Source organism: Eurypyga helias, unplaced genomic scaffold (assembly GCF_000690775.1).
Source record: "Eurypyga helias isolate BGI_N326 unplaced genomic scaffold, ASM69077v1 scaffold4462, whole genome shotgun sequence".
NCBI lineage: Eukaryota > Metazoa > Chordata > Aves > Eurypygiformes > Eurypygidae > Eurypyga > Eurypyga helias.
In genome coordinates, this window is record NW_010233935.1 from 41949 (window position 1) to 65608 (window position 23660).

The 23660-nt window shown below is 54.8% G+C and overlaps 1 protein-coding gene across 1 annotated transcript; it reads right to left on the reverse strand.

The window, feature by feature from the left end:
* Nucleotides 1–9288: 9288 nt before the first annotated feature.
* PDGFRB (platelet-derived growth factor receptor, beta polypeptide) lies at nt 9289–22291 on the reverse strand (the record flags this gene model as incomplete). Its single annotated transcript, XM_010161861.1, has 21 exons — nt 9289–9439; nt 9913–10151; nt 10634–10739; nt 10845–10944; nt 11231–11342; nt 12749–12871; nt 14086–14204; nt 14451–14617; nt 15805–15958; nt 16333–16443; nt 16553–16657; nt 17058–17190; nt 17479–17573; nt 18248–18459; nt 18609–18735; nt 19267–19382; nt 19588–19780; nt 20362–20536; nt 20881–21008; nt 21293–21562; nt 21995–22291. Coding segments are annotated over 21 exons (3233 nt in total), but the record flags the coding sequence as incomplete, so codon positions are not given.
* Between the last annotated feature and the right edge of the window lie 1369 nt (nt 22292–23660).

Genomic DNA, 23660 nt, shown 5'->3' on the forward strand with positions numbered 1-23660 from the left:
GTCCCCTGGGACCACAGTGTCCCCAGCGTGGAGGTGGCTGAAGGACCCTCTCGAGCAGCGGCACAGTTTCCTCACAGGCACCGTCCCCAGCGCTCCCTCAGCAGGCGCTTCTCCTTTCTGAGTTAACCACAAATTAAGAAATTCCCTTTTTTTCTTCCCCCCTCCTCCCATTTCAAAAACAAACAAAAAAAAGGCCAGCAAGCAATGCCTTGAGATGTCAGGGGTGACACCCCCCTTGGCAGAGGTGGGGCCACGCGCGCAGCCTGCTGCAGGGCTCCCCCCAATGTTGGGGTCCTCGTCCTGCCTCAGAGAGGGGCTCAGCCCCAGACCACTCACCCAGGGCTGGCAGGGGCCGCTGCACCGTGCTGGGATTCAGGACAACCACAACGTGCCCAACTGCCACCCAAACCCCCAGGGACTTCCACACCCTTTCTTCTCGCCTGGGGACACCAAGAGCTTGGCTGGGATCTGCCTTGATGGCAGGGGACTTCGTTTTAGCTCAGCAGGACACATTTTATGATTCTATGATTTTACCTCAGGTGCTGTGGATCTTGCTGGCTGCAGGTCCTGAGGACCCACACAGGAACATGACTGGCTCCCTCTCAACAGGATCACAAGGATGACTCGGCCTGGGGCAGCTGCCAGGTGGGAAAAGGCCTGTGAAGACGGCAAGTTATTCAGTTTTCAGCAAATACACAATCTCTGGTACAGAGACAGGTCCCATGGCCCCACAGGATCACCCCCAAGCCCCCCGCCAGCACCATGCAGAGGCAGGGTCAAGCGCAGCCAGCTGCAGCCTTGCCTTCACCCCCTTCCTCAGCAGGGAGACACGCTGGGGTCCAGCCTGCAGACCCTTCCCCATCCAGGCTGGGGGACACGTAGGGATCCCAGCTCTCCCAGTACCTCCAAGCCTGGGGCCCACAGCAGCCCTGTCACCATCAGGCAGCCACAGGGTTCAGCAAGGACTCTTCATCCCCAGGAGCCCACCCCAGCCAGTCACAGCACCTTGCTGGGTGGGGGGGCTTTTTGGAGCTGTTTTCTAATTGACAACCTGTCAGGCAGCTGGGAGTAGTAATTAGGCACCTGGTTAACCCTTCCCTGAACTGCACCTCTGCTAAAGCAGGGGGTGAGGGTAGGCTTGGAGCCAAGCAGTTCTCCCAGGGATGCTGAAGTCAGCAAGATGTGAGCAGATCAATGTCCCTCGCACTCTCCTCCGTCCCGGGGTAACCTCACCGCAGCCCAAGTTCATGACAGTTCAGGGCAGCTCTGGGCTGGGAAGTTATGGCCACCACCTCCCAGCGCTGGGAAGCACAGGAGAGGGATGTCCTGCCTAGGGCAAGCCGGAGGGCTCTCCCTTGGCTGCACCCAGCCCCATCAGCGGGGCGGTGACAGGGACACTGCCTGCGAAACATGGGCAGGAGACGGGCTTTTCCGCAATGTCTGCACAGAGGTGGCTGTTGACTCTGCACTTAATGCAGAGGTGCTAGGCAGAGGATTGTCCCTCGTGCCTCCACCAACGAGGGGAATGGGCTTCTTCAAAGGGCGCAGGGTACCAGCAAGACAAGGTTTTGGCCAAGAGATGAGAGCACGGCTGACTGTGCTGAAGGTGACTAAGAGTCACGGGAACATGGCGAGAGCTCTTGGGTTTGGCTAGGAGGATGGCTGGAGAGTAAGAGGGAGTCCAGGGAGAAGGAAAGGCAGCTTTTGGCTGGAGAAGATTTCCTCTCAGCAGTTTTTCCTGGCAGGATGTGGGGAAGAAGAACATGAAGTAGCGGCAGCTTGGTGTGCTGGGGGACTCCTGCCCAGAGCTGGGGGGCTGTGGAGAGGCTGGGCCGCAGGAGACATCTGCCTGATTATTCTTTCCTCCTTTTGAGCCAAAGGGGCTTTTTAAAGGATGTTTGTTTCCCTCCTTCTTCTTTTTAAGTTTGTTGTGCCTTTTTTTTTTTTTCCAGGAACAAATGCCAGCTCAGAGAGAACTGACTCACCAGCGTGAACAAGTACTAAACCAGACAGCTTTAATACAGAGAAGGGAAACAATCTCTCAACCTCCTTTCTTCTCTTTGAGGAGGCCCCTTGCAGAGCATCTCTGATGGCAGTGGTCCACAGGCGGCAAGTCACAGCCTGTACATGAGTCCCCAAGATGGGCCGGGCACACCCGGGGATGCTGAGTGGGACAAGCTGTCTGGGGGGGTTCCTCCCTCACTAGTGGCCATCTCTTCCTGCCTGAAGGCTGCACCCCAAATCCTGTGGGTGCAAGCAGCAGCTCAGCCATGGGAGTGCTGACGGGGCTTATGTGCCCAAGAAGGTCTGAGCAAGGGATGCTCTCAGAGGAGCTGCTCGGAGTCACGTGAAGCCCAGGGATGTCTGTGGAGGCCCCGATGGCCATGAGGGTGTGCTGGGAGATGGCCTGAGACTTGCTCCGTGCCTGGCTGGACACAGGCTGGCTGTGGAGGGTGCTGCGGGTACTGGTTGGGAGCACTGGGAGCTCAGGCCTGTTTCCCAGGCTGCATGCAGGGCTGGGCCATTCCAGCCCAACAGGACCCCTGCACTGAGTACAGCTGGCCATGGCGTTGTGCCTGCCTGAACTGCCCGACAGCAGTCTGGGGACACAGGTGAAACACCCATGTCCTGAGGGAGCTGTTGAAACCCAAAGAGCTAAAAACCCTGGTTGCAGCAGGCCAGGGTTTGTCTCTGCGGTCTGAGTTTCTTTGTTTCCCTGAGCTTTTCCATGGCGTACCTGTCTCATCACTGGAGAGGAGACTTGTTTTGTACTGAGGAAAATGCCCTGTTGGGAGTCACTATGTGTGGCTACTCATTCCCAGCCCCGTGACGCCTCCTTAGTGCATCCAAACATGCAAAAGGTCTGCCAGGAAGGGATGGGGCAGTGGGAGCTGGCTGGGTTCACAGCTGAGTTCTACCAACACCCTCTCCCTGCTTTCCCCCATGCCTTTGCTGCAGCCTCTCAGGAGACAAAGTGATTTTTTTTTTCCCTGCTGATTCAGCTCCTGAAGAAAAATGCCCTGTGCCTGTTGTGCCTGAGCCGAGCCAGGTGACTCACAGCTTATCTGGGGAGAATCAGCCGGAGTTGGTCAGGGAGCCTGCAAACCTCCTCTCCAGCAGACTGAGCAAAGGCAGAGAAGCCCAGAACATGCCATGCAGGAGAGGGGAGCCTTGCTGGGACCCGGACCTGTCTCCTGCTGCAGCTGGTGCCTTGGGCCTTTGGGTACACACAGGGTTTCCAGGAGCTGAGGGAGGCACGACTGCTGCCAGGGACTTGCACTGGGGCTGCATCATGCAGCCTGAATGCAGGGTCAACATCAATAGAGTTGAGCCTCAGCTCAAAATCCCCTCTTCCCAGTAATCCTGGGCTTTCCAAGCATGTGGCTCAGAGCTGGCTGCAAACACCTCTGCTCAGCAGCCTGGGCTCATTTTTGGGAGAAGCAGTTTTGTTGGAGTCAGAGAGAGGAAAAAACTTTTGGCCGGACTGGGAAGGTGGCCATCTGCCGTGGGGAGCCCTGTGCACTGCAGCGTGGCTCTTGCCGGTGCCCTGCCCCATTGCTACCTCCAGCCTCTCCCACTACCCTGAGCTATTAAACTGTGTGGAGGAGTCAACAGCGTCGTGGTGTCTCCCATCTCCTTCAGGCCAGCACTGTTCAGTCTGGCATCTCCCACACCCCTACCCCGACCTGAGCGCAGACACAGCCATGCTCCCAAGGAGCGCGTCAAGCCCTTGTAGGGGGCTGCTGACCCAAACCTCAGGCACTGGGGACACACGTGGGAACTGTTCCCGGTGTCCTTCCCGGTACCCACCTCCTCCCAGCGCAACACGACCCACGAGCTGGCCAGTTACCAGAGAGATGGGGCAGATCCTGCCCTGCTCGCAGCTCCTTCACCGTAACACGTCTCTGGGCTCAGCTCTTGCCTTGCTGTGCTCCTCTCTGCCGGGCTCCCAGCTTGCCTTTTGCTAAGCGTTGTGGTCATGCACAGCGTATTAGCGTGCTTAGCCTTCACCCACCACATGGTTAAGCTGTATTCCCAGCCCCGTCTGAGCGGGAGCAACCAAAACCAGGCAAAGGAAGCGATGGAACTTTGCAAAAAGAAAAAACACCTTTATTTTTAAACTCTTTCTTTAAAAACGTATTTGTAAAAGTTTACAGCACAAAAATAATATCTCATGGCTATAGAAGTGACATAGTACAAATCCTACAAATACATCTGTAAACCTAAGAAAATGTTAACTCTTTGGTACCTTAGTCTGAACTCTGTTTTTCCCTTCGCCCTCAGGATGGTTTCTGACAGACAGCGTGAAGGCAGGTGCTGCTTCTGTTCAGAGAGGCTGCAGAGCAACGGCGTGATGCCAGCAAGCCAGCACAGCAGGAGGGGGAGAGGGCAGAGGGCACGCTTGGGGCAAATTTTGTGGTTCTGGTGCAATCCATGAAGGAAGAAAGGACAGGAACCATGGGATGCTGCAGGCTTCCCAGCAGGAGTGGTCTCCCTTACCTCCTCACACCCCTGCAAGTGTCATCTCTCCAAAGTGTCGCTGGAGCTACACTGGAGCAGTTCCTCGGCCTTTGCCAAAGCTAAGTGGATCCATCCTGGCATGTCCCAGAGACTTCAACCCTCTGGGTGAAACATGGGAATTATGCTACCCATGTGCTGGCCATGAGATTTGATTTTTTAACAATACCTGGCCTGGCCTGCCCTGGGCAAGTCCCGCAGACGACGTGGTGTCTCCACGCTTACGGTCAGCCCAGGCGGCTCAGCACCCAGGCAGGGCTGGGCTCTGCTGCAGGAAGAAGCTGTGCCTGGCCCAAGAGCTGCCCAGCACCCGGGGAGGACCTGCAGCTGCCCGGGCTGCTCTCCGCCTGCGCTTCCGCCTGGGCCAAAGGCTGCCAACCTTCATGTTCTCCAGGTGGGAGCACAGCCAGGCTGCGTCCGAGCCCTCTGGGGCTGGCTTGGCAGCCTGCTGCTGTCCTGTCCAGCTGGGACATCCTCTGGTTTGCACCATGAACTAGCCACACTGCTACTGGGGTCTGCCCACTGCCCAGTACCCTTTGTGTTTGTGGTGCTGCCTCTCCCCCTGCCCAGAGCCCTGATGGGAAGAAGGGGAAGAGCCATTTCTCACTTCTGGCTGACTTCCTCCTGGCTGCACATCTGCAGTGCACTTCTGCCTCCCATCCCCCTGGGACTCTGCCCTGGCAGGTGAACAGAGACTGTTTAGTTACGAGTAAAGTCCGCTGTGCTCTAGATTTCTTAACACGACACAAACAAACACTAAACGTGACACACTCTCTTAAAAAAATAATAACACGCTCAAAACGAGAAGGACAAAAGGATTAAAACCTGCACACACATCAGTCTGAGAAGCATCTTAAGTGTGGCAAGAGACACCGGGGTGTCGCATTAGTTTCTGGGATACGCTTAGGTATGTATGAAATAGTGACGGCAGTAGGATTATGCATATACTGGTGCTGATAACGAACGGCTGTAGAGTAAAATATAATCTACAAATAAAAGATATTGCACTAGAGATGGGCCCAAGCTGTGCCCTGTGTCCCTCCTGGAGGGGGGCTCAGTTTGGGTTCACCTCTAAACACAGACCCACACCCAAACAAAAATACTGTTCAGCAAATCTTAAAACCTGGGGGAACTGGTTCCCTTCAGAGTCTCACCAGAGAAATTGTGGCTACAGAACTAATGGCCCCAGAGCAGCTGAGCATTTCTCCTGGCCCTCAACCGCCAGGTCACGCAGGGACTGGAATGTCGGCAGCAGAGAGAGAGGGAGTGCGGGGCTGGAGCTGGCTCCCTGAGCGGAGAGAGCTTGACCAGGGGGCTGCTGTAAGCCTCAGCCCCGTCAAACCCCCTCTTTGAGGAGGGTTACAGGGATGCTTAGCAAAGCAGGTTGGCTTTGCCCAGCTGCCAGCCTGGCCCTGGCTGAGGAGATCTGCTCGCTGCAGCTGGTGTGCATGCCCTCGCTGAATGGTGATGGGAACAGCGGAGTAAGGACAGGGAAGTACCACAAAGTGCAAGGCTTGGCCCTTGCAATCACTGGGCCAAAGGCAAATATGCAGTCATACCTCTCTGGAGTGGAGAACGGTACCGTTTTACAGAGTGTACCTATTTCAAGAAGGAAGAGGGAGGTGGGGTCATAGAATCTTGGAATGGTTTGGGATGGAAGGGACCTCAAAACCCATCCAGTTCCCACCCCCCTGCCATGGGCAGGGACACCTTCCACTAGACCAGGTTGCTCCAAGCCTCATCCAGCCTGGCCTTGGACACTTCCAGGGATGGGGCATCCACAGCTTCTCTGGGCAACCTGTCCTAGTGCTCCCCACCCTCTCTGGGAAGAATTTAATCAGCACCCAGTCAGCAGCCAGAGCAGCTTTTGATGCAAATAATAATTGCAATAAATCTGCAACTGGGACAACGTGCAGTAGGCACCCAAGTGTAGCTAGTGCCCAGCTGACAGGATACCTGAGCTCCCCCAGTGGGGAGAAGGGCTAGATCTCCTCTGTCAGGATGGTGGAAACTATTTGATAGTGGGAAATTAGTAATTTAATCAGTAATTAATCTGTACAAGATGGAGTTTATTATAGGATTAGTGAAGTAAATAAGCAAATGGCTAAAGGGAGGGTGAGAAGGTGTTAACTGATGGGGGAATCTTTAGGCTGGATGGAGGTAGTAAAAGTAGCTCTCTAGGGTTGCTCTTGATGCTGGAAGTATTTAATATGTTTATTAGTCAGTCCAGCCCAAAAATAAGAGTTTGTTAATAACATGTGCTGATGACCCAATGTCTGGCACAGCAGGGAGTATCTTGGTTAGAAGTGCTGGGAGAGTAGAAAGACGTAGGTGCTTAGATTGGTCAGCGGATGACTCCGAACTACCAGTATGTTGTGGCTGGGAAAAGGCCAACATTACCCAAAGCTACACCAGGCAAGTCAAATCCAGTACAGACCAGAACTATTAATGCCCTATGCGAGGTCTAGATTTGAGCTTACCTGGAGTGCTGGGTACTCCTGGTCACCTTTGATAGAGAAGGACAAATTAAAAAGGGAGCTGGTGCAGACAGGGGCGATTAGGATCAGCTGATGTGCCATCCTATGGGCTCAAGTTGCAGTGACACGGATCCTACCAAGCACCTTAGGTGTTAGAAAAATAAAGTGGTCTGACCCCAAGGATCTCCTGGGTTACTGCTTCCCTGCAGTTAGGATCATTTCATGAACTGTAGCCACGGAAGATGGCTGCTTCATTACAAGCAGCAGGAACAGAACATGGAAAAACTGTTGTCATTCACAGTATGTTTCCTGCGGATGGGGAGGAATCTGACCACATGGGCTGAAAATATACTCCACCGGCTGCCAATAGAAGTGCTATTTCTTATGTTCACATTTTACCAAGGACATCAGCCCGCCAAACATCTACTCCTCTTTTAGCTGCATAAACGGCAGCACTGCAACAAGAGACAACTTAAAACAGAAGCTGTTCTGCTGGGGATTTCTGGCAGAAGTTTCATATTTAAAAAAAAAATCTCGTGGTTCTGAGGCGGCAGAAGCCCAGCAAGATGCTGATTGAATTTCTTAATTTGCAGACCTGCCTGTGCGGTTTATGCGGGATGCAAAGAGACGTGCATGAGTAGGACAAGGAAGGGGTTAATGGGAGTGGGGGGCATGCAGCAAACAGACCTCTGTGCAAGGTGAAAATTCTCCTTTCAGAAAAAAACCCTGCTAGTTTCTGTAGTGTCAGAGCGGTAGTTTTTGGGGCCCAGCTTTCATCCCTGCAGAGGTGGGGTTCAGCACTGCTTTCAGAGCCTGGTGCTCCTCCTGCTCGGAGTCTCCTCATCCAAGTGGCAGCTGAGAGCACGAGAAGTCCCAGGCCTGCCTGTGAGAAACAAGGACGGAGACGAGAAGCAGGAGGAGCATCTCTGCCCGTTTATTCTTCAGAACGCTTTCCAAGAATGAGGAATCCTCCCCGATTCCTCTTGCTCTGCTTGGCTCCCCGACACTTATCCGCAGCCCTGGCAGGCTGCAAGTGGGTACACTTGTCCCCCAGAAAACGGCAGAGTGTGAGATACAGTTCAGCTGTGACCAAAGAGCTTCCCAGCCTCTCTCCCTCTCCCTCTTTTGAGATGTCCCTGGATCGGTGCTCTGGTGTCCTTATTGCTCCCCATAGTCTTGCTGTGACTCAGGAGGGACTGGTGAGACCTGCCATCCTGAGAAAGGGTGTGCAGGGGAACAGTCGACCAAAGGGAGCCCTTGCTTCCCAAAGATAAGGCACAAAGACTTTGCAGCTGGCGGGGTTATGTGATTTCCCAGCAGATGAGCTGGGCCTAGTGGCAGTAGAAGATTAATGAATAGCCATATTGCTTCCTTATACTGGCCCTGGCTAGTGGATTAATATATTTGTTCCCTTTAAATCTTCAATGAAGAATAATTAGCTTAGTGTCCACACAGGCGACACAACACCGGACTGCCCTCTTCGCTGCTACAACAGTCACTGTGAGAGTGTTTTGGGCTCCTGGCATGCCCTTGGGGCTCCTGGTGTCATGCTGGGCACAGGGAGTGTGACAACCCCTCCAGGTGGGTGCAGAGCTGTGCCCCAGAGCCATGGGTACCTGTAGTGCTTGTGATGCTCTATCCACCGAAGAGCTGACAAGAAAGGAAGATGGTGATTCGGTATTGCTGAGACGCTGGCTGGTCTCCCCAGGACGTGGCTGTGCTTGGAGGGGAATCTCCCCAGTGTACTCCTGATCTCCGGCAGCTGAAGGCTGGTGTTGCAGGTTCTCTACACCCCAGCAATGGGCTCCAAGCCAACCATCTGTCCCGGTGGCATTTCACAGAACCACGGTGTGGCTGGTGCTGAGACCATCAGGGAAGTGCTGGTGCAAAGGAGATGAAACTCATTGCCAAGGAGGGGGAAGAGGCTGGAGTATCATCTTAGCAATGCAGAAAGTGGCGTCTCTTGGGGAGATCCAAGCCAACTCTTCCACTTGAAAAGAAGATGTTGGTCTGTGAGATGTCTCTGTCCTGCAGTGGTTTGATCACTGAGGAGGATGTGGCAGTGATATGGAAGGCTGCTGGCACCAAGCCACCTCTTTGTAAGGAGGAAGGGGATGGCAATGGGGAAAAGTCTGTAATTCCCCATCCAACAGTGGGAGACAGGAGGGAAGGAGGAATGCTGGGAGAGGTGGGGATGTCCCGATGTACAGGTGCAGAGCATGGCTCTGTGACACCTGGGTCAGCCCCTTAGCTGGCCTCTCCGTAGGGAGATGCAGACTCAGCCCAGCTCTGACTACAGGAAACTCTCCTCCACCTCTTGGTGCCCTGCGGATGGCTCCTGGCAGCCTGGCTGTGCATCGGATTCCTGCTCCTCGTCCTGCCGGAGGCCCAGGGGGCTGTCACAGGATATCGTCGATGATGTGTTGGCCTCGTTCAGCACAGAGCTGGAGGGAGATTAGAGGGAGAGAAAAATGAGTGTCTTGTCCAAATCTCCTGGTGGGAGAGGATTCCCAGCAGCTGGAAGCAAGTTGAGGTCCCAGCAACCCTACTCTGAGTGTCTTTCCACAGGGGAACAGACAGTATCGGTTGGGTCTATCAGCCCTCAAACACAACATGCAGCCAGCTGGGTTCTGCAGACTCTGCCCTCCTCCTTGTGAGTGCGGTCACTTGTCCCCAGCTGTGCTGGCTGATGCTCAGGGTGTGACATGGCACCCTGTCTTAGCTCATGTCCCAGCTCCTCTGGTTCATCTCCACCCCTGTGGGCTCATGCAAGGCCACAACAGCACCTCAGATGGGGGTGACACCTCCCTCCGATCCCAAAAACCCCACCATTGATCTTTATCCATTTCCTCAAGACCCCTGTTTTCCGCTTTGGGCAGCTGGGGGAAGGGTCAGCATTCAGAACCCATGTTTTTACCTGGCCCGGCTGATGGAGACCTCCTGAGGCAGATCACAGATCGCCTCAGGTTTGGGGTCGGGCAGAGGGATGATATAATCATTTTCGCCCCCGTTCTGGTGCACGGCTGTGTAGAGGATGCTGCCGGTGGGCGAGCTGGGAGCGAGCCTGGTGTTGTTCAGTCCGGGGATTGTGGGTCTTGTGCGGACAATAGCGGGGTGGTCACTCTTCATGAACTCTTCATCCACCTGTTGGTACCTCTGCTCTCGCAGATTACCAAAGAAAGGGGAAGGTCTCATGAGTGGAGAAAATGCACTTGTGTTGTATTTGCTTTCCCTGTCTGCTAGTCTTTTTCTGGAGCTGCTGGCATCTTCTGCTGGGTTCAGCTACCCTGACTCCACCGAACGTGGGTCATGAACATTTCCTAAGGGAGAGAGCAGAGGCACAGCTCCACAGCTCCAAACAACCAAACAGTTGGAGGCAGATTTTGATCTCCTGCCAGTTCTGATTTCCGCAGGGGCTGAGATACCAGCTGTCTGGCAATGCCAGTCATCTCAGCAATGCCCCCAGGATGCCCAAACCACCTTCACTGGCTGTTCAGACTAATGCAGCCTTAGTCACAGCCAAATCCTCTGGCACAGCAGCACTAAACACTCGTCTCCAAACCCTGCTTGGAAGCCCTAACCAAGGCAGCATCCTCCACGGAGCACTGTCCCTCCCGCACAGGGTCCTTCGAACATACCTTTCTGTAGCAATCGACCAAGAGGTTTCCCATTAGCACCACCAGCTGCGAGAAGGACGGTCTGATCTCAAACTTCTCTTCCCAACACTTCTGCATGATGTCGTAGCTAAGAAGAGAGAAGAGAGGGCACTCTCTTAGCGGGTTAGGGGAAAACAGAGGCAGAAACGCTTCCATAGTCTGCCCAGGGCAAACACTCACGGGCAGCACTTACATCTCATCAGAGGCGTGGGTGGGTTTGGACATCCGATAGCCACGTTTGATGGCATTGTAGAACTGTTCGTTCATAGGCAGTTCGGGGTATGGAGTCCCCCCTGGGTGTAAAGGGAGAGCAGGAGATCAGGCTGGTGGGTTGTCTGCCACCCCTATGCCAACATTCATTTCACACCAAGGTTTCCAATTTCTTTACCTTTCCCGTCTCATTTCACTTCCAAATGGCAACGTCAGCATGAGAAAGGAGGAGACAGGGAATGAAGTGCTACTCTGACTGGTAAGGTTGGGACTTTGGCATCAGAAATGGATTTCTATTGTCTCTGGGAAGGGATCCTGCTAACATGGTATCAGACCGACAGACACTACCATGATCCCCAGGGCACTTACCTAAAGTGAATATCTCCCAGAGGAGAATCCCAAAGGACCACACATCACTCAGGGTGGTGTAAAGGTTGTTGAAGATGCTCTCTGGAGCCATCCACTTAAGGGGCAAGAAGGTCTAAAAGGGAAAAAAACGTAACAAGGAGAGGGTCAGCTGCCTCTACAGCACTTGTTTCAACATGTGACAGCCTGACACACACAATTTACAAGCGGAGAAAACCCTTCAGAGCTGTCCACCGGCCCAACACATCTGCTGACATCTGCTGTCAGACACTTCTCAGAGGGACCGGTTTCCTCTTTCCTGGTGCAGGATGCACCCAGCAGGCAGGAGCACAGAACGGGTGTGCTACATCCATTTCCATCACTGTCTGCCATGATGAGCTGTCATGGTGTGCATTCTCTGTTCCTTAGTTCCTGGGGAGTCCACTGACTTGCACAACATGACCACAGCACTCCTGAAAGGAGTCCAGGCCTATCTGGACTTTGGAAACCTGATACCAGGCTGGAGAGAGCTATGGGATGGCCAGAAAAGGGCTGATGGATGCATCCAGCTTTTTCCTGCTCTTATTCACTCAGAGCGATACACAAGGAATCTCACTTGACCAGTTTGTACGAGCACTGGCCATGCTGTTCCCTGTATTTGCTTGCACAATGAATACCAAAATAATCTCCAGGAAGGATTGCAAAGTGGCCTAGTTTCATTTCCCGTTTTGGAAGGAAAAGCAGCTACGCCAAGGCTGGACCGGAAAATCTCAGCCTCTCTGCAGGAGGGTCTCCCTGCCCAGGCACTGAGTGCCTGTCTGCCACCCCGTGCAAGCACACAAGAAGTTAAGTAGTTCACAGAGTAGATAAATATTGGGGTTTGAGGGGTCTGCATCCACTCTCAGCTCCCTCAGCCCCAGTTTCTCGGGGAATTACACGGCCTGTTTGTTTGGGGTTGCACATTCCCAAGGGTCCCAGGGCTGAGGTGGACATGCTGTTGTTGAAGTCACAAGGGGAGGTTCTGGGGAAGCTCAATTACAGCCTCATCCTCTCCTGCCTCGAAAGACTGGAGACATCTTTCTGGAAAGAAGCTGCTTGAAGGAAAACCCTTCCTCTTACCCTGTGGTCTAGTGGTTAGAGCAGAAGTCTGCAAACCTCTTCCCAGCGTGGCTAGTGACTCACTACAACTCTGTGGAGCTGCCTAACCTGGCCCTCCTCCTGCCTGCGGCTCAGGACCGGTCAGTGCCGTGCTGGGATGCAGCGCTGCTGCCAGCAGTGGGCTCTACAGGGGACAAGCCTTAGTTTTCCTGCTGCTGCCCAGATTCTTCTGAAAGAGCCTGGAGACACGGGCAAGCAAACCTGCAACTCCACAGTGCACAGAGCACAGCAGGTGCAGGATGGCAGCTGTTGACACCATCTCCTGGCAGTCCCTGTCACCACCCCTGGGCACAATGATGGACAGGTGACTCACAGGGGGAGCACGTAGGGGGTGCCAGCCCAGAGCCCCGGGAAGAAGGGGCTTGTACAGCTCCTGGTACTCACACTGCCTTTGGAGATATAGTTGGAATCCCTCATGATGTCTCTTGCCAGGCCAAAGTCACAGATCTTCACCAGCTTCCCCTCACAGATGAGGACGTTCCTGGCAGCCAGGTCACGATGCACACACTGCGGGGGGGAGGCAGGGCACTGTCACTGCAAGGGGTCCCCAGACAGCCCGAGGAAGCAGCCCAGCTCCAGCACAAGCCCATTTCTGGGGCTGCAGGGACAGGAATCACCTCACGTCCTTTGAGGCATCTCCTCCAGCTCTAGGGACAACCATGACTTGAAGCCACTAGCAGAGCTACCACATTTTTGCTGCTCACTTGGACTGCTACCCCCGTGACAGCAACAGGCTTACAAATCTGGCAAGGGCAATCCGAACAATCGGGCAGAGAGGGAACTGCCAGGGGCTGACCAAACAGGGGGGCTAGTGTGCTGGCAAGGATGGGGGGTCTCTATCTCTGTTTGGACCATCCAACCCAGCAGTCTGAAGATATCAGAGTTACACCACCCCATCCTGCACCTCCTGGTTTGCCAGCATGTTGGATGTTTCCCATGTGAACAGCCCCGAGGTTTGCTCCACCCCACCATGCACTACTAGCAAGCATGGGATATTACGCCACTGTAAAGCGTGACAGTAGGAAGCTGGGAGCTCCTCTTCTGTGCTCCATGGGGGAGCATTGAGCATGCAATTTTGGGGATCAGACTGGCTGGCTGGGGGCAGAGAGCCAGGAATTTCTCTGGCTCTCAATGTTATTGATGCCATCCCTCCCCCTTCTCTTAGCCCTGCCCTGTGTGATGTTTCACATGATCCAACTATATTACTTCCTGCCCTGGGCTAAGCCAGACCTTAGGAAATCCCACAACCTAGTCCTCTGTGGTGGCTTAATTTCCATTAAACAAGCACTTCTGATGAGGCCTGGGGGGCTCAGAGCATGTGGTGCCATAGGTTTGCCTGTGGAGAGTAGTAGCTCTTCTGCAGAGTGCCTTGGGCTTTAGCAGGGGGAGGTTATCACTGTTTGGTCATCCTGGTAAATAGGGATGATATAACACCACAGCTGTGCTGCACATGGCTCAGGAGGAGCTCAGAGCCAGCGAATCTGAGGTCTGAAGCTTGATCTAAGCCAGGGTTAGATGTCACGTGCAAATGCAGTCATGCTGCTCCCCAAAGCTGTGTTTCTAAAGAGAAGTGGTCAGCAGCTCTTCAATTCCACGGCCACTTCTCCCACGAGGAGGTTGGCATGGAAAGAGGGACAGTGAGCAGAAGCTGACCACAGGGCATGGCAGAGCATTGCTGGCCTCCACCACCGTAAGCATCATGGACCAGCTGATATACGTACGTTTTTGGAAGCCAGGAACTCCATCCCATTAGCCACCTGGAAGCTGAAGCCCACCAAGTCCATGTAGCTGAGGAGTGGAGACTCATTTATCAGTGTCACCCGGTCTGTTCTTTCAGGAGCTGGAGGGCAAGCAGGGATGGATGTTTGCATTACTCAGCACACTCGTGGCCTGTCCACCAGTGGAAGAACCCACTGGGGATCGCTCTACCTCCAGCAATAAAGGGATATCCCAAGGGCATCTGCCACCACTGCTGGACTCATCCCAGAGGGGACCCTTGCAATATGGACCATCCGCCTCTGCAAGCAAAGGCATCCAGTGCCCAGAGCGCAAGCACCTCTCCCTCCCACTGTGGCTGAGCCGTTACCTGATGGGGAATAGCTGTCCAGCTCGTATGGGGTGCCATAGTTAGAGGACTCGATGTCAGCGTACTTGACTTCACCCTTCATGTTGGACATGGGCACATAATCCAGGGAATCATCCTTGCTCATGTCCATGTAGCCCCCGTCGCTCTCAACAGACAAGGAGAGGTGACTGTGGTGGGGAAGGAAGGAGGCTGTTCAGATCCAGAGGAGAGGAGGAGATGCAGCAACATTGTGTGGGACTGCAATTCCTGAATGCTCAGCACCAGCACTAAAATGTCCCACATGGCAGGGAAAGCAGCCCTGAATGTGTGGGACAGGGCAGAAAGGGAAGCCACAGCCACACAGCCCCACAGGCACCCAGAGGGCAAGAGAGCATGAGACCCAAGCCAGAGTGGGCAGGCAAAACCCTCCACCTTGGCCGTGCACGTTCCCAGGCTGGGAACTAGTGGACTCCCAGGACTGGCCTGGAGAAGGCTGAACACAACCCTCTGTCCACAGTTAAACCTTCCCAGTTTGCATTAGCAAGCATCTGCACCCTTGAGCACCTCTCCCCAAAGTGAACAACTGCATCTGGGAAGCAGCATCTTAAGGCCTTCCACGTGCTGGTGTTGGGCACAGTAAACCTTCTGCGTGGTCAGAGCCGTGGGGCACATCCCCACGGGTTTGGGAGGCTGCACTTAGTATTTCTCAGCTGCCTTCAAGCAGAAAGCACAGGGTCAGCTCTGCTGATGTCCTAACACTGCTCTGTTTTACTATTGGTTTGGCATACTGGAAGGAAATGCTGCTTTCTAACTTCCCATGGGACTGTTTCTCTGTGCTGACGGGCCTGCACCCCTTACAGCTGGCACCTGGATGAAGGGCCGTTTCCCTTTTCTTGTAGCACCTCTTTTGCAACTGCACGTCCAGCACTTCACTCGTAGGCTCGGTAGCAACGCAACCTGCCCTCAAAATGCAGGGCTGAGGTCTCCAAGGGGTAAGACATGCTGGGAAACCTTTCATCTCTGTACTCAGTACGTAGCTATGGTTATGCCAATAAAGTTAACGATGTCAGGGAATATTCCCAACCGGCATGGAGCAGCCATGCGCATGCTAGTAAACTCAGACTCCAGGACACACAGATTGCCTCTGCTGACTCCTTGCCTGCCAGGAGCTGCTTGGAGGTGGCTGGTTGGCACATGGGCTGGTCTCACGAGGTGGTAACAGAGAGGCCAGCTGTATCCCAGCGCCGGGCCAGCGTTTATTTTACTGGTCTGGAGGAAACAGAGGTACCCTTCCTGGCAATACCAGCCTCCCTCCCCAATGGGGGCTAGGATGGGGTAGGCACCAGGGAGGAGGAGAGTGCTGCTTTCCAGCTACCTCTGCACATGGTCCTCCTTGGCAGTGTTCCCATACAGCTCTGCCTCTCGCCGGGCCTTCTCGCCGTAGGACTGCAGGAAGGTGTGCTTGTTGCGGTGCAGGTAGTCTACCAGGTCCCCGTAGCGGCAGTACTCGGTGATGATGTAGATGGGTCCTGGTGGAAGAGAGTACCCGTGTCAGCCCTGCCTCAGCCCCACTCGCACCCTGGAGCAGCAGATTTCATCCCACAGGGACATTACCAGGTTGCTGGACATCTGGGCAGGGCCAGGGGGAAAAGGCACCTTTCTGATACCGAGCATTTTTGGAATTTGAAATTTTTGTTTGGGGAGGGAGGTGGGGATTAACACAAACATGCTTCCTCTGTTGCAATCAGATTGGAAAGAAAGGCTTTCAGAGCCTCACAGTGCTTTCCTAGGGGAAAGGTGGATCGTTCTGAACCAGGAGACAGGAATTACGCTCTCTGAGAACAGTTCTCAGTACAGCCCAGGGCAGCAGGGAGAGGAGAAAAGGTGCCCGGGGCTCAGCTACCTCCTTTGGTGCAGGCCCCCAGCAAGTTGACGATGTTGAGGTGAGGTCCCAGGTGGCTCATGATCTTCAGCTCGGACATGAGGGCTTGCTTCTCGCTGCTCCGGGCGGTGGCTGTTGGGAAGAGCCGGTGTGAACGGCAGGGCAAGGGGGGCAGCTCGTGGGCACAGTTTGACCTCACGGCTTTTGGATGGGGGAAAGGGATAGTGTGAGGGAAACTCACATTTGAGCATTTTGACCGCCACTTTCATGGTGGACTGAGAATGGCTGAGGCCATGGGCTGTTGCCTCCACGACGCGTCCAAAGGCACCGGATCCGAGAGTGCGTCCTGCAAAGAAACAGGGAGGAGACAAAGCTGGTGGTGGTCTTCGAGGACAGGAGCTTGGAAAAGACAAGTCCCCTGTCTGAAACCACATCAGCCTTGCTGCAGTCATCCTGGTGGGCTTGGATGTGGCCATGAGCTAGGATGTTTGGGGTTGGGTCTGGTTTCCATCTGGCTGGGAAGGAGCTGCCAGTTTCAAGAAAGGATAGTCAGGAATAACCCAGTGCTTCATACCAAAGGGGGCACCTGGCCTTCCACCGTGATCCTGGATGGTCCCCCTGTCCCAGGACCACATCGTATCTCCAGGGATCTCTGTGCCTTTCCTGAGCTCATCTCTTTTGGAGATCCCAAGCCTATCACCCCCAGACCACCAGGACCCCATCAGTGGGACCTGCAGAGCCTTTACCTAACACCAGCTTGTCCCTGGGCACCTCCCAGCTGGAGTCGTAAGGGAGCTGCATGGGATCCACGTAGATGTACTCGTGCCCATCGGAGCTGACTGACTCAATCACCTTCCAGCGGATTTCATAACGAGGTTTCTGGAAAGGGGAGCAAAGGGAAAAGAGAGATCTGAGAGGCTGAGGGTCACAGAGGGCATGGGGGATGCGGATGGACTTTGTTAGGGAGTCTCTGGTCCCTGCAGCCGTTGCCTCCTTCCCCATCTAACCTACAGGTGCCGGGGGCACGCGGAGACTGATGCGAGCTCACGGCCCTTGGCGTGGGTGGGATGTCATCAAGCCCACACCACCAGGAGCTCACAGCTTTGCTCCTCCCAGCCCTAACAGGGGGTACCACTGTGGCAGCCTGGGAACACTCCTCTCTTTTACCTTCTGCCACAGGACGATCAGGATGATCAGGGAGATGACGGTGAGGACCAGCAAGGCCAGGATGACAGAGATGATGACCACCTTGAATGGCAAGACTACAATGATAACAGGGACAGCAATCAGACTCCTCCACCTCCCCAGTACCCTGGGGAAAGGAGGGGACAGCAGCGCAGAGGGGTCCCTACACCCTTCCCTCCTCTAGCCACTATCCCCTTCCTGCTACATGCCTCCCCCCAAGACATCAACCCTGAGCTCTCCTCTGGGTGGGGGCAGTCCCTGTCCTCCCTGGCAGGGCAGCACCCCAGGGATAATGGGGTGATGGGTGGTTACAGCCTGTGGAAGGGCTGGCTGCCCTGGGGGAGGCTTGACGGTGGGAGGGTGGGGGAGAGCTGGCAGCTTCAGGACTGGGCTTAGACCCCCATTCCTCACATTTATGATGCTCAGTGCATGGATGCTCAAGTCCGTGGCACCATCTAGTGACCTGCGGGCTAATAACAAGACACCGGGGACCTGCCCAGGCACTTCCATCTTGCCTCCCGGGAGGAATGACCCTGCTAGTGTTGGGAAGAGGATGCCCATGGCCAAGGGACATAAGGGCTCCTGACTCCTCCTGGAGCAGCCAGGAAATGCTCAACCCAAAGGAGGCTTTGTTTTTGGCATAAATACCCAAGTTTTCTGCCCCTGAAGACTTCAGTCATCAGAGGACAGTGCTGGCTCCACGCTGGAGACACAGAGCTCCCCGCACTAGCTCAAACCCTTTGGTGCTCACCGTGTGGGACCAGAGTGATGTCCTGGGAGCTGCTGCCCAGGAAGTTTTGCACTGTGCATCGGAGGAGCAAGGGTTCATCCACCCTGTGCAGCTGCAGGGTGCTGTTCACGCGGTACACCTGCAGCTCCGCGTGGTACGTGGCGTTGGTCTGCAGGCCGATCTCTGCCGACTCGTTCCCCAGCAGCCGGGTGGGCTGCCCCTTGGTGCTGCACCTGGTCCGGGGGAGGACAAAGATACCTGAGAGGCAGCTGGGACCACAAGCCACCGTGGGATGCTGAGCAGGATACAATAAAATAATAGTCTATTATTCTAGGAGATGCTGGAGTCCAGTCGTTCCCACAGGCTCCATCATTCCACTTACCTTTTGATGTCGCTGCAAGCGGACCAGCTGATCTCCGGCTGGGGCATGCCTTCAGCAGAGCATATTACCGTCTGCTCCCCACTGCTGGCACTGCTGTTCTCCTTGAGATCCACCACTTTGGCTGGCACTGAAACCGAGAGACAGTGATGGGAATTAACCTTCCTTTCAGGCTGCAGGATGGAAGGAGAATGCGATTCCACGGTACCCCTAACATGGCCTGGGTGTGAGGAGACAGTGAGGTAGGACTCATCACATCAGTTGTGTTTTATTTTTGAAAAATAACAGTGAAAAGGAAAAGGTTTGAAGGGGTTATGGAGGAGACCTGCCCTCATCTAGCCTGCTTGGAAAGCACAGGGGACAGTCCTGGACATCACAGCTGCACAATCATCTCTGCATCTACTACTTTGGACCAGGGTATAAAGGGCAGTCTGCTGGTGGTCCACACTGCCTTCCTATCCCCTTTGCTCTGAGCGCGAGTGTGAGATATTCCAAATGAGCATGTTCCTTGCTTGAATGCTCTTCCTTTAACTAAAACCACCCCGGAGCTGTAGCCAGAGGAGTAAGGCCTTCTGCCTGAGGGTCCTGTGGCAAAAGATGGAGTCATCCCCTGAGAGTGCCCCCACAGTCCTCACCCCCATGTCTGCATGCCCATCCTCACCATTTATCTGCAGATGGAAGGACAGCTCCTTCTCATCATCCTCATTGGAAGCCCGGATAGTGTAAAATCCTCCTTCCTCCTGCTTCACCCGCACCAGCACCAGAGCCGTCTGGTACCTGGAGGAGAGACGGTCCCAGAGTGATGGGTGTGGGAAGGTGCCCGGGGACTGGCAACACTCAGGGGCAACCAGCTCCCATCCCTCTGAGGAAAACTCAAAATCTACTCACGGAGAGAGGTTCAACCACATCCAACCACCAATAAGGAAGTTGCTTTGTGAACTACCCCCTCGCTGCACCCCGGTGAGGAGCACTAAGCACTCACCTTGTTTCTGACAGGTTCCTGCTGGTGATGGTGAACTCGTTGCTGCTCTCCATGGTCAGCGTCTTGTTGTTCTTCAGCCACACAATGCTGGGCTGCGGGTAAGCCTCCACCTCCACCCGGATGGTGCGGCTCTTGTGGACCTCGGCATACACCGTGCTGGGCAGGCGGGTGTGGAAGCGGACAAAGCCACGCTCTGAGAGGGGACGGGAGGGATAGGAGAGTCAGAGAGGGAAACAACCCCTTCTCCAGGCCTTTGGACAAACACAGATCTGGAACAAAACACTCTGAACAGCCAGAAGTGGTGGGGCAGCTGCAGATCCATCCCTCAAGGCTTCAGGCTTGCGCCCGGGGCAAGTGTGGGTGCAGAGCCACACCGGAGCGGAGGAGCTCACGGAGCGGGCAGCATGCGGGGAAAGGGCTGTTATCTTGTGGACATGGGGCAGGTTCCCTCAAATTACATGAAAGGACAGATGCAGATGGGAGGTGACAATATGACCTTACCCCACCTTGGCACTGCACAGTGCAGAAGAGCTCTTCTCCACACCCTCAAGTGTATTAAAGGGTCACAAAAGCCACGGTGGGAGATTTGGGATGTTCTGAAGCCAAGAAGTGGGCAGGGGTGACATGGGGTGAGGGTTTTTGCCATGGCTACTTAGGGCAGAGGTGAGGAGCGGGGAGAGCTGGGGGCTGTGCAGAGAAGAGGGTGTCCCACTGGGGCATCCTGCCTGGGTGCCCACACGGCTTGCTGCTTTGGGTGGGTGGGCAGCAACACACCGATCACTTGGATGGTGATGTCTTTCCGGTCCGTTTTCTCATGGTAGCCCTCAGAGACGTTGCAGGTGTAGGTCCCACTGTCCTCCAGCTCTGCATTCTGGATGATGAGGATGGAGCGGATCTCATGGGTGGATCCGGGCAGGAAGTCGGTCACTGGCTCCACAGACTTCCCTGCCTGCAGAACGGGGACAAGAGACACGGTCTGAGAGGTCAAGAGCATGCTCTGCCATTGGAGATGCAAAGCCAGGCTCACAGGGAGGGAGAAGGAAGGGGTAGAGGACCCCAGTCTGGCTGCCACTGGAACAGGGAACACAAATGATCAGAAAGCACTGAGATAGACATCCTTAATCCAAGGATCTCCACAGCAAGCCTCCCTGTGTGGCAGCAGCAGCATCCCACAGCTTCTGCCATGGGGTGAAACTTCCTATGAATTCCTAGGATATTGGTGAATGATTGCCATGGGAGAGCCGGGCGAAGGCTGGAACTGCTGCCCAGAGCCTGTGGGGCTGGAGCACTCACTTGCTTGCGGGGATAATCCCAGTTGAAGTTGACTAGCTCATTGCCGCTGACGGTGCACATCAGGGTGACGTTTTCTCCCTGACGCACTATGGTCTGCACTGCGCTGATGGAGACGTTCACCGAGGAGACTGTGAGAAACGGGGAAAGAAAGAGATACATAATGAAGGAAGGGATAGGTGTGGAGCCAGTCCATTTATCCTGGGTGGGCTGATCCACTGGAAAGGCTCTTCTCTGAGATATGAAGCTGACACTTTGGCAGAACCTCTTCTCTGATGGAGACAGGACTAAATGCAGCCTCCAAACTGATCAGGGGCATTGCTAAGGAGATGGGGAGAGCTCTGCTGTCCACTCCACTGGGCTAAAGGAACAGTCCCAGCAGGTGGACAGGTAGGCTGAGACAATGGCAGCTCACCCTGGATCCTGTAGACATAGAAGGTGTCTGAATCCACCTCCTGGTCATCCACGATTGTCCGGCAGAAATAGGTCTTGTCCTCAAAGAAGCCTTTGAAGCCCTGTTGTGGGTCATAAGCAGCTGGGATGGGGTTCTCCACCTTTTTCTCATAGAGGGTGACCTGCATCTGTGGGTTGGTCACGCGGCAGGGGATGACGGCCTCTGTGTAGCCCGTGATGAAGATGAAGAGCTCTTCAGAGGTGATTGTAGGGAGGAAGACTAGGGAAGGATCTGCAGGAGAGAGGGAACACTGGTTACAGAAAGCTGCTTGAAGCTGAACCAGGACTGCTCCAACAGCGGGCTCTGTCTCCAGACTGGTGGGATGCTTCTTTCCTTGCTCCCTGTGGTTTTTGCCAGGCAGCTCCTGGCAAAGTGGAGCTGCCAGGTCATGGACTTGCCAAACCTCTCCTGGGAGGGTGAGGGAGACCCACACGCTGTTGCTTAACACCACTGCCTCCCTCACCACTTGTCCCAACACACCACACACAACCTGGCATACCAGAGAGATGCCACAGCCAGAGGACCTGCCATGAGCTCTCCTGCAATGGGAAGAAGGCTTTTGGGAGGATAGGTGCTTGGAGACAGAATGATAATTCAAAACCCTTTTTCTCCTGGTTGCTAAACCCCTTGAAAATGCAGAGGCAAGGACATGCTGTCCCCTACCTGGAATGTAGATGTACAGGGCTTTCCTCTCCGCTGGCTCTGGAGCCTGGTCAGGGCTGTAGGTGCACGCGTACTCGCCAGTGTGACGGCCCGTTACGTTCCTGAGGGTGAGATTGCTGACAAAGACACCATCCCTGTGCTCTAGTGAGGCGGGAAGGGGCTGACCCTCCCGTTCCCAGACCAGCGTGCCTTCCCCATAGCACAAGAGGGAGAAGGTGCTGTGGAGGCTGAGGACAAGCTCACTGTCTCCGGGTTCGATGTGCAGCCCGCTGCCCCCAGATGTTACCTCCAGCAGACCTGGGAGAGGAGAGAGATGAGACCAAATTGGATTCCTCTGAAATCCAAGGAGAAGCGCACTGGAGCATAACCTCATGCCAATATATTTGTAGTGTCAGCCTTTACACTGAAAAATAACCTTCCTGGATTTGTCCTCCGTGGTGTAGCCAGCACTGATGAACACATGTTCTCCTCAGGAATGTCCTGTCAACCTAGACCCTTCATCCACCAAGTGAGACATCATGGGGCTTAGCAGTGTTCACAGTTGCCCATGCTGCCTGTGGCAATCCTGGGTGGAGAACCCCCCTTTTTGCGATTTTTGTCTGTCCCCATCGCATATTTCTGCCTGGTGATGGCCCCCTCAGTGCCACCCAGTGCCGCCCAGTGCCATCGGGCAGCGAGGAGCCAAAGGCTGGCTCAGGGGGAGGATTTGGGGCAGCCAAAAGAGTGTGAACAGAGCGATGCTGGGTGGCTGCGATGCTGTTGCACCAGCCCGAGGGCCATCCTTGGGGAGGACGGGGCTGGAAAGGGGGGTGACCTGGACCTCCCCCACATGTTTGCTCACATTCTTGGCTTTTATCCATCCTGTGAGCTGGTCTAGATGACCCAGGGAGCTGACTGTATAGATAGGACTGCTGATCCCAAAACGAGCCTGTCTGTAAAGGCAGAAGTAGGTCTCAGGTGCAACTTCAAGGCTTGGAAAGGCCATGCATTTAGCCAGCAAGGGGAAGGGGATGAGATGAGGCTATTCCCTGCTCTCCTGGCTGCCTCTCCACAGGGACAGTGTCAGACAGGACACAGACTAGGCTGAAACAATGCCAGTTTACAAGAAAGTGAAAAAGGAACTAAAGCACAACCTTGCAGGAAATCCTTTGGAAGCAATAGACCTGGCAAGGTCTTCCTGAATGGCTCCTGTGTCTCTTCCAACTTCCTTGTGTCACCCTTTGCCTAGATGTCCCAGTGGGGCTGGGCCATGTGCCCCTGCCCAGTGTCCCCACGGGCGAGCAGGACAGCTGGGGACAGCCCCCAGGGACTCACAGCAGTCCAGATGCAGACAGTCTGGCTGTAAACAGCCCGGATGCAGCCAGGTGCCCTGTTACCTTGCTGCAGGGGGGTTACTGTATATCTGGGGTCCGTGCCCTGCTGTGGAGTGTCCATAATGTCCAGCTGATGGGGGTTCTCGGGTGTCTGCTAAGGGCTGAGTGCACAGGGCAGTGCTCCCTCTGCAAAAGTCTCCTCCTCCCACCCATGAAGCAGGTGGGGGCTTTCCATCCTCCCTGCCATAGGATTGGGTCAGCATGAGCCCAGGGACCCAACACATCAGGGGGGAGAGATGTTCCTGGAGCGAGCTGTGCACCTCTGTGACTCCCCTCCGCATTGCCCTCTCCCC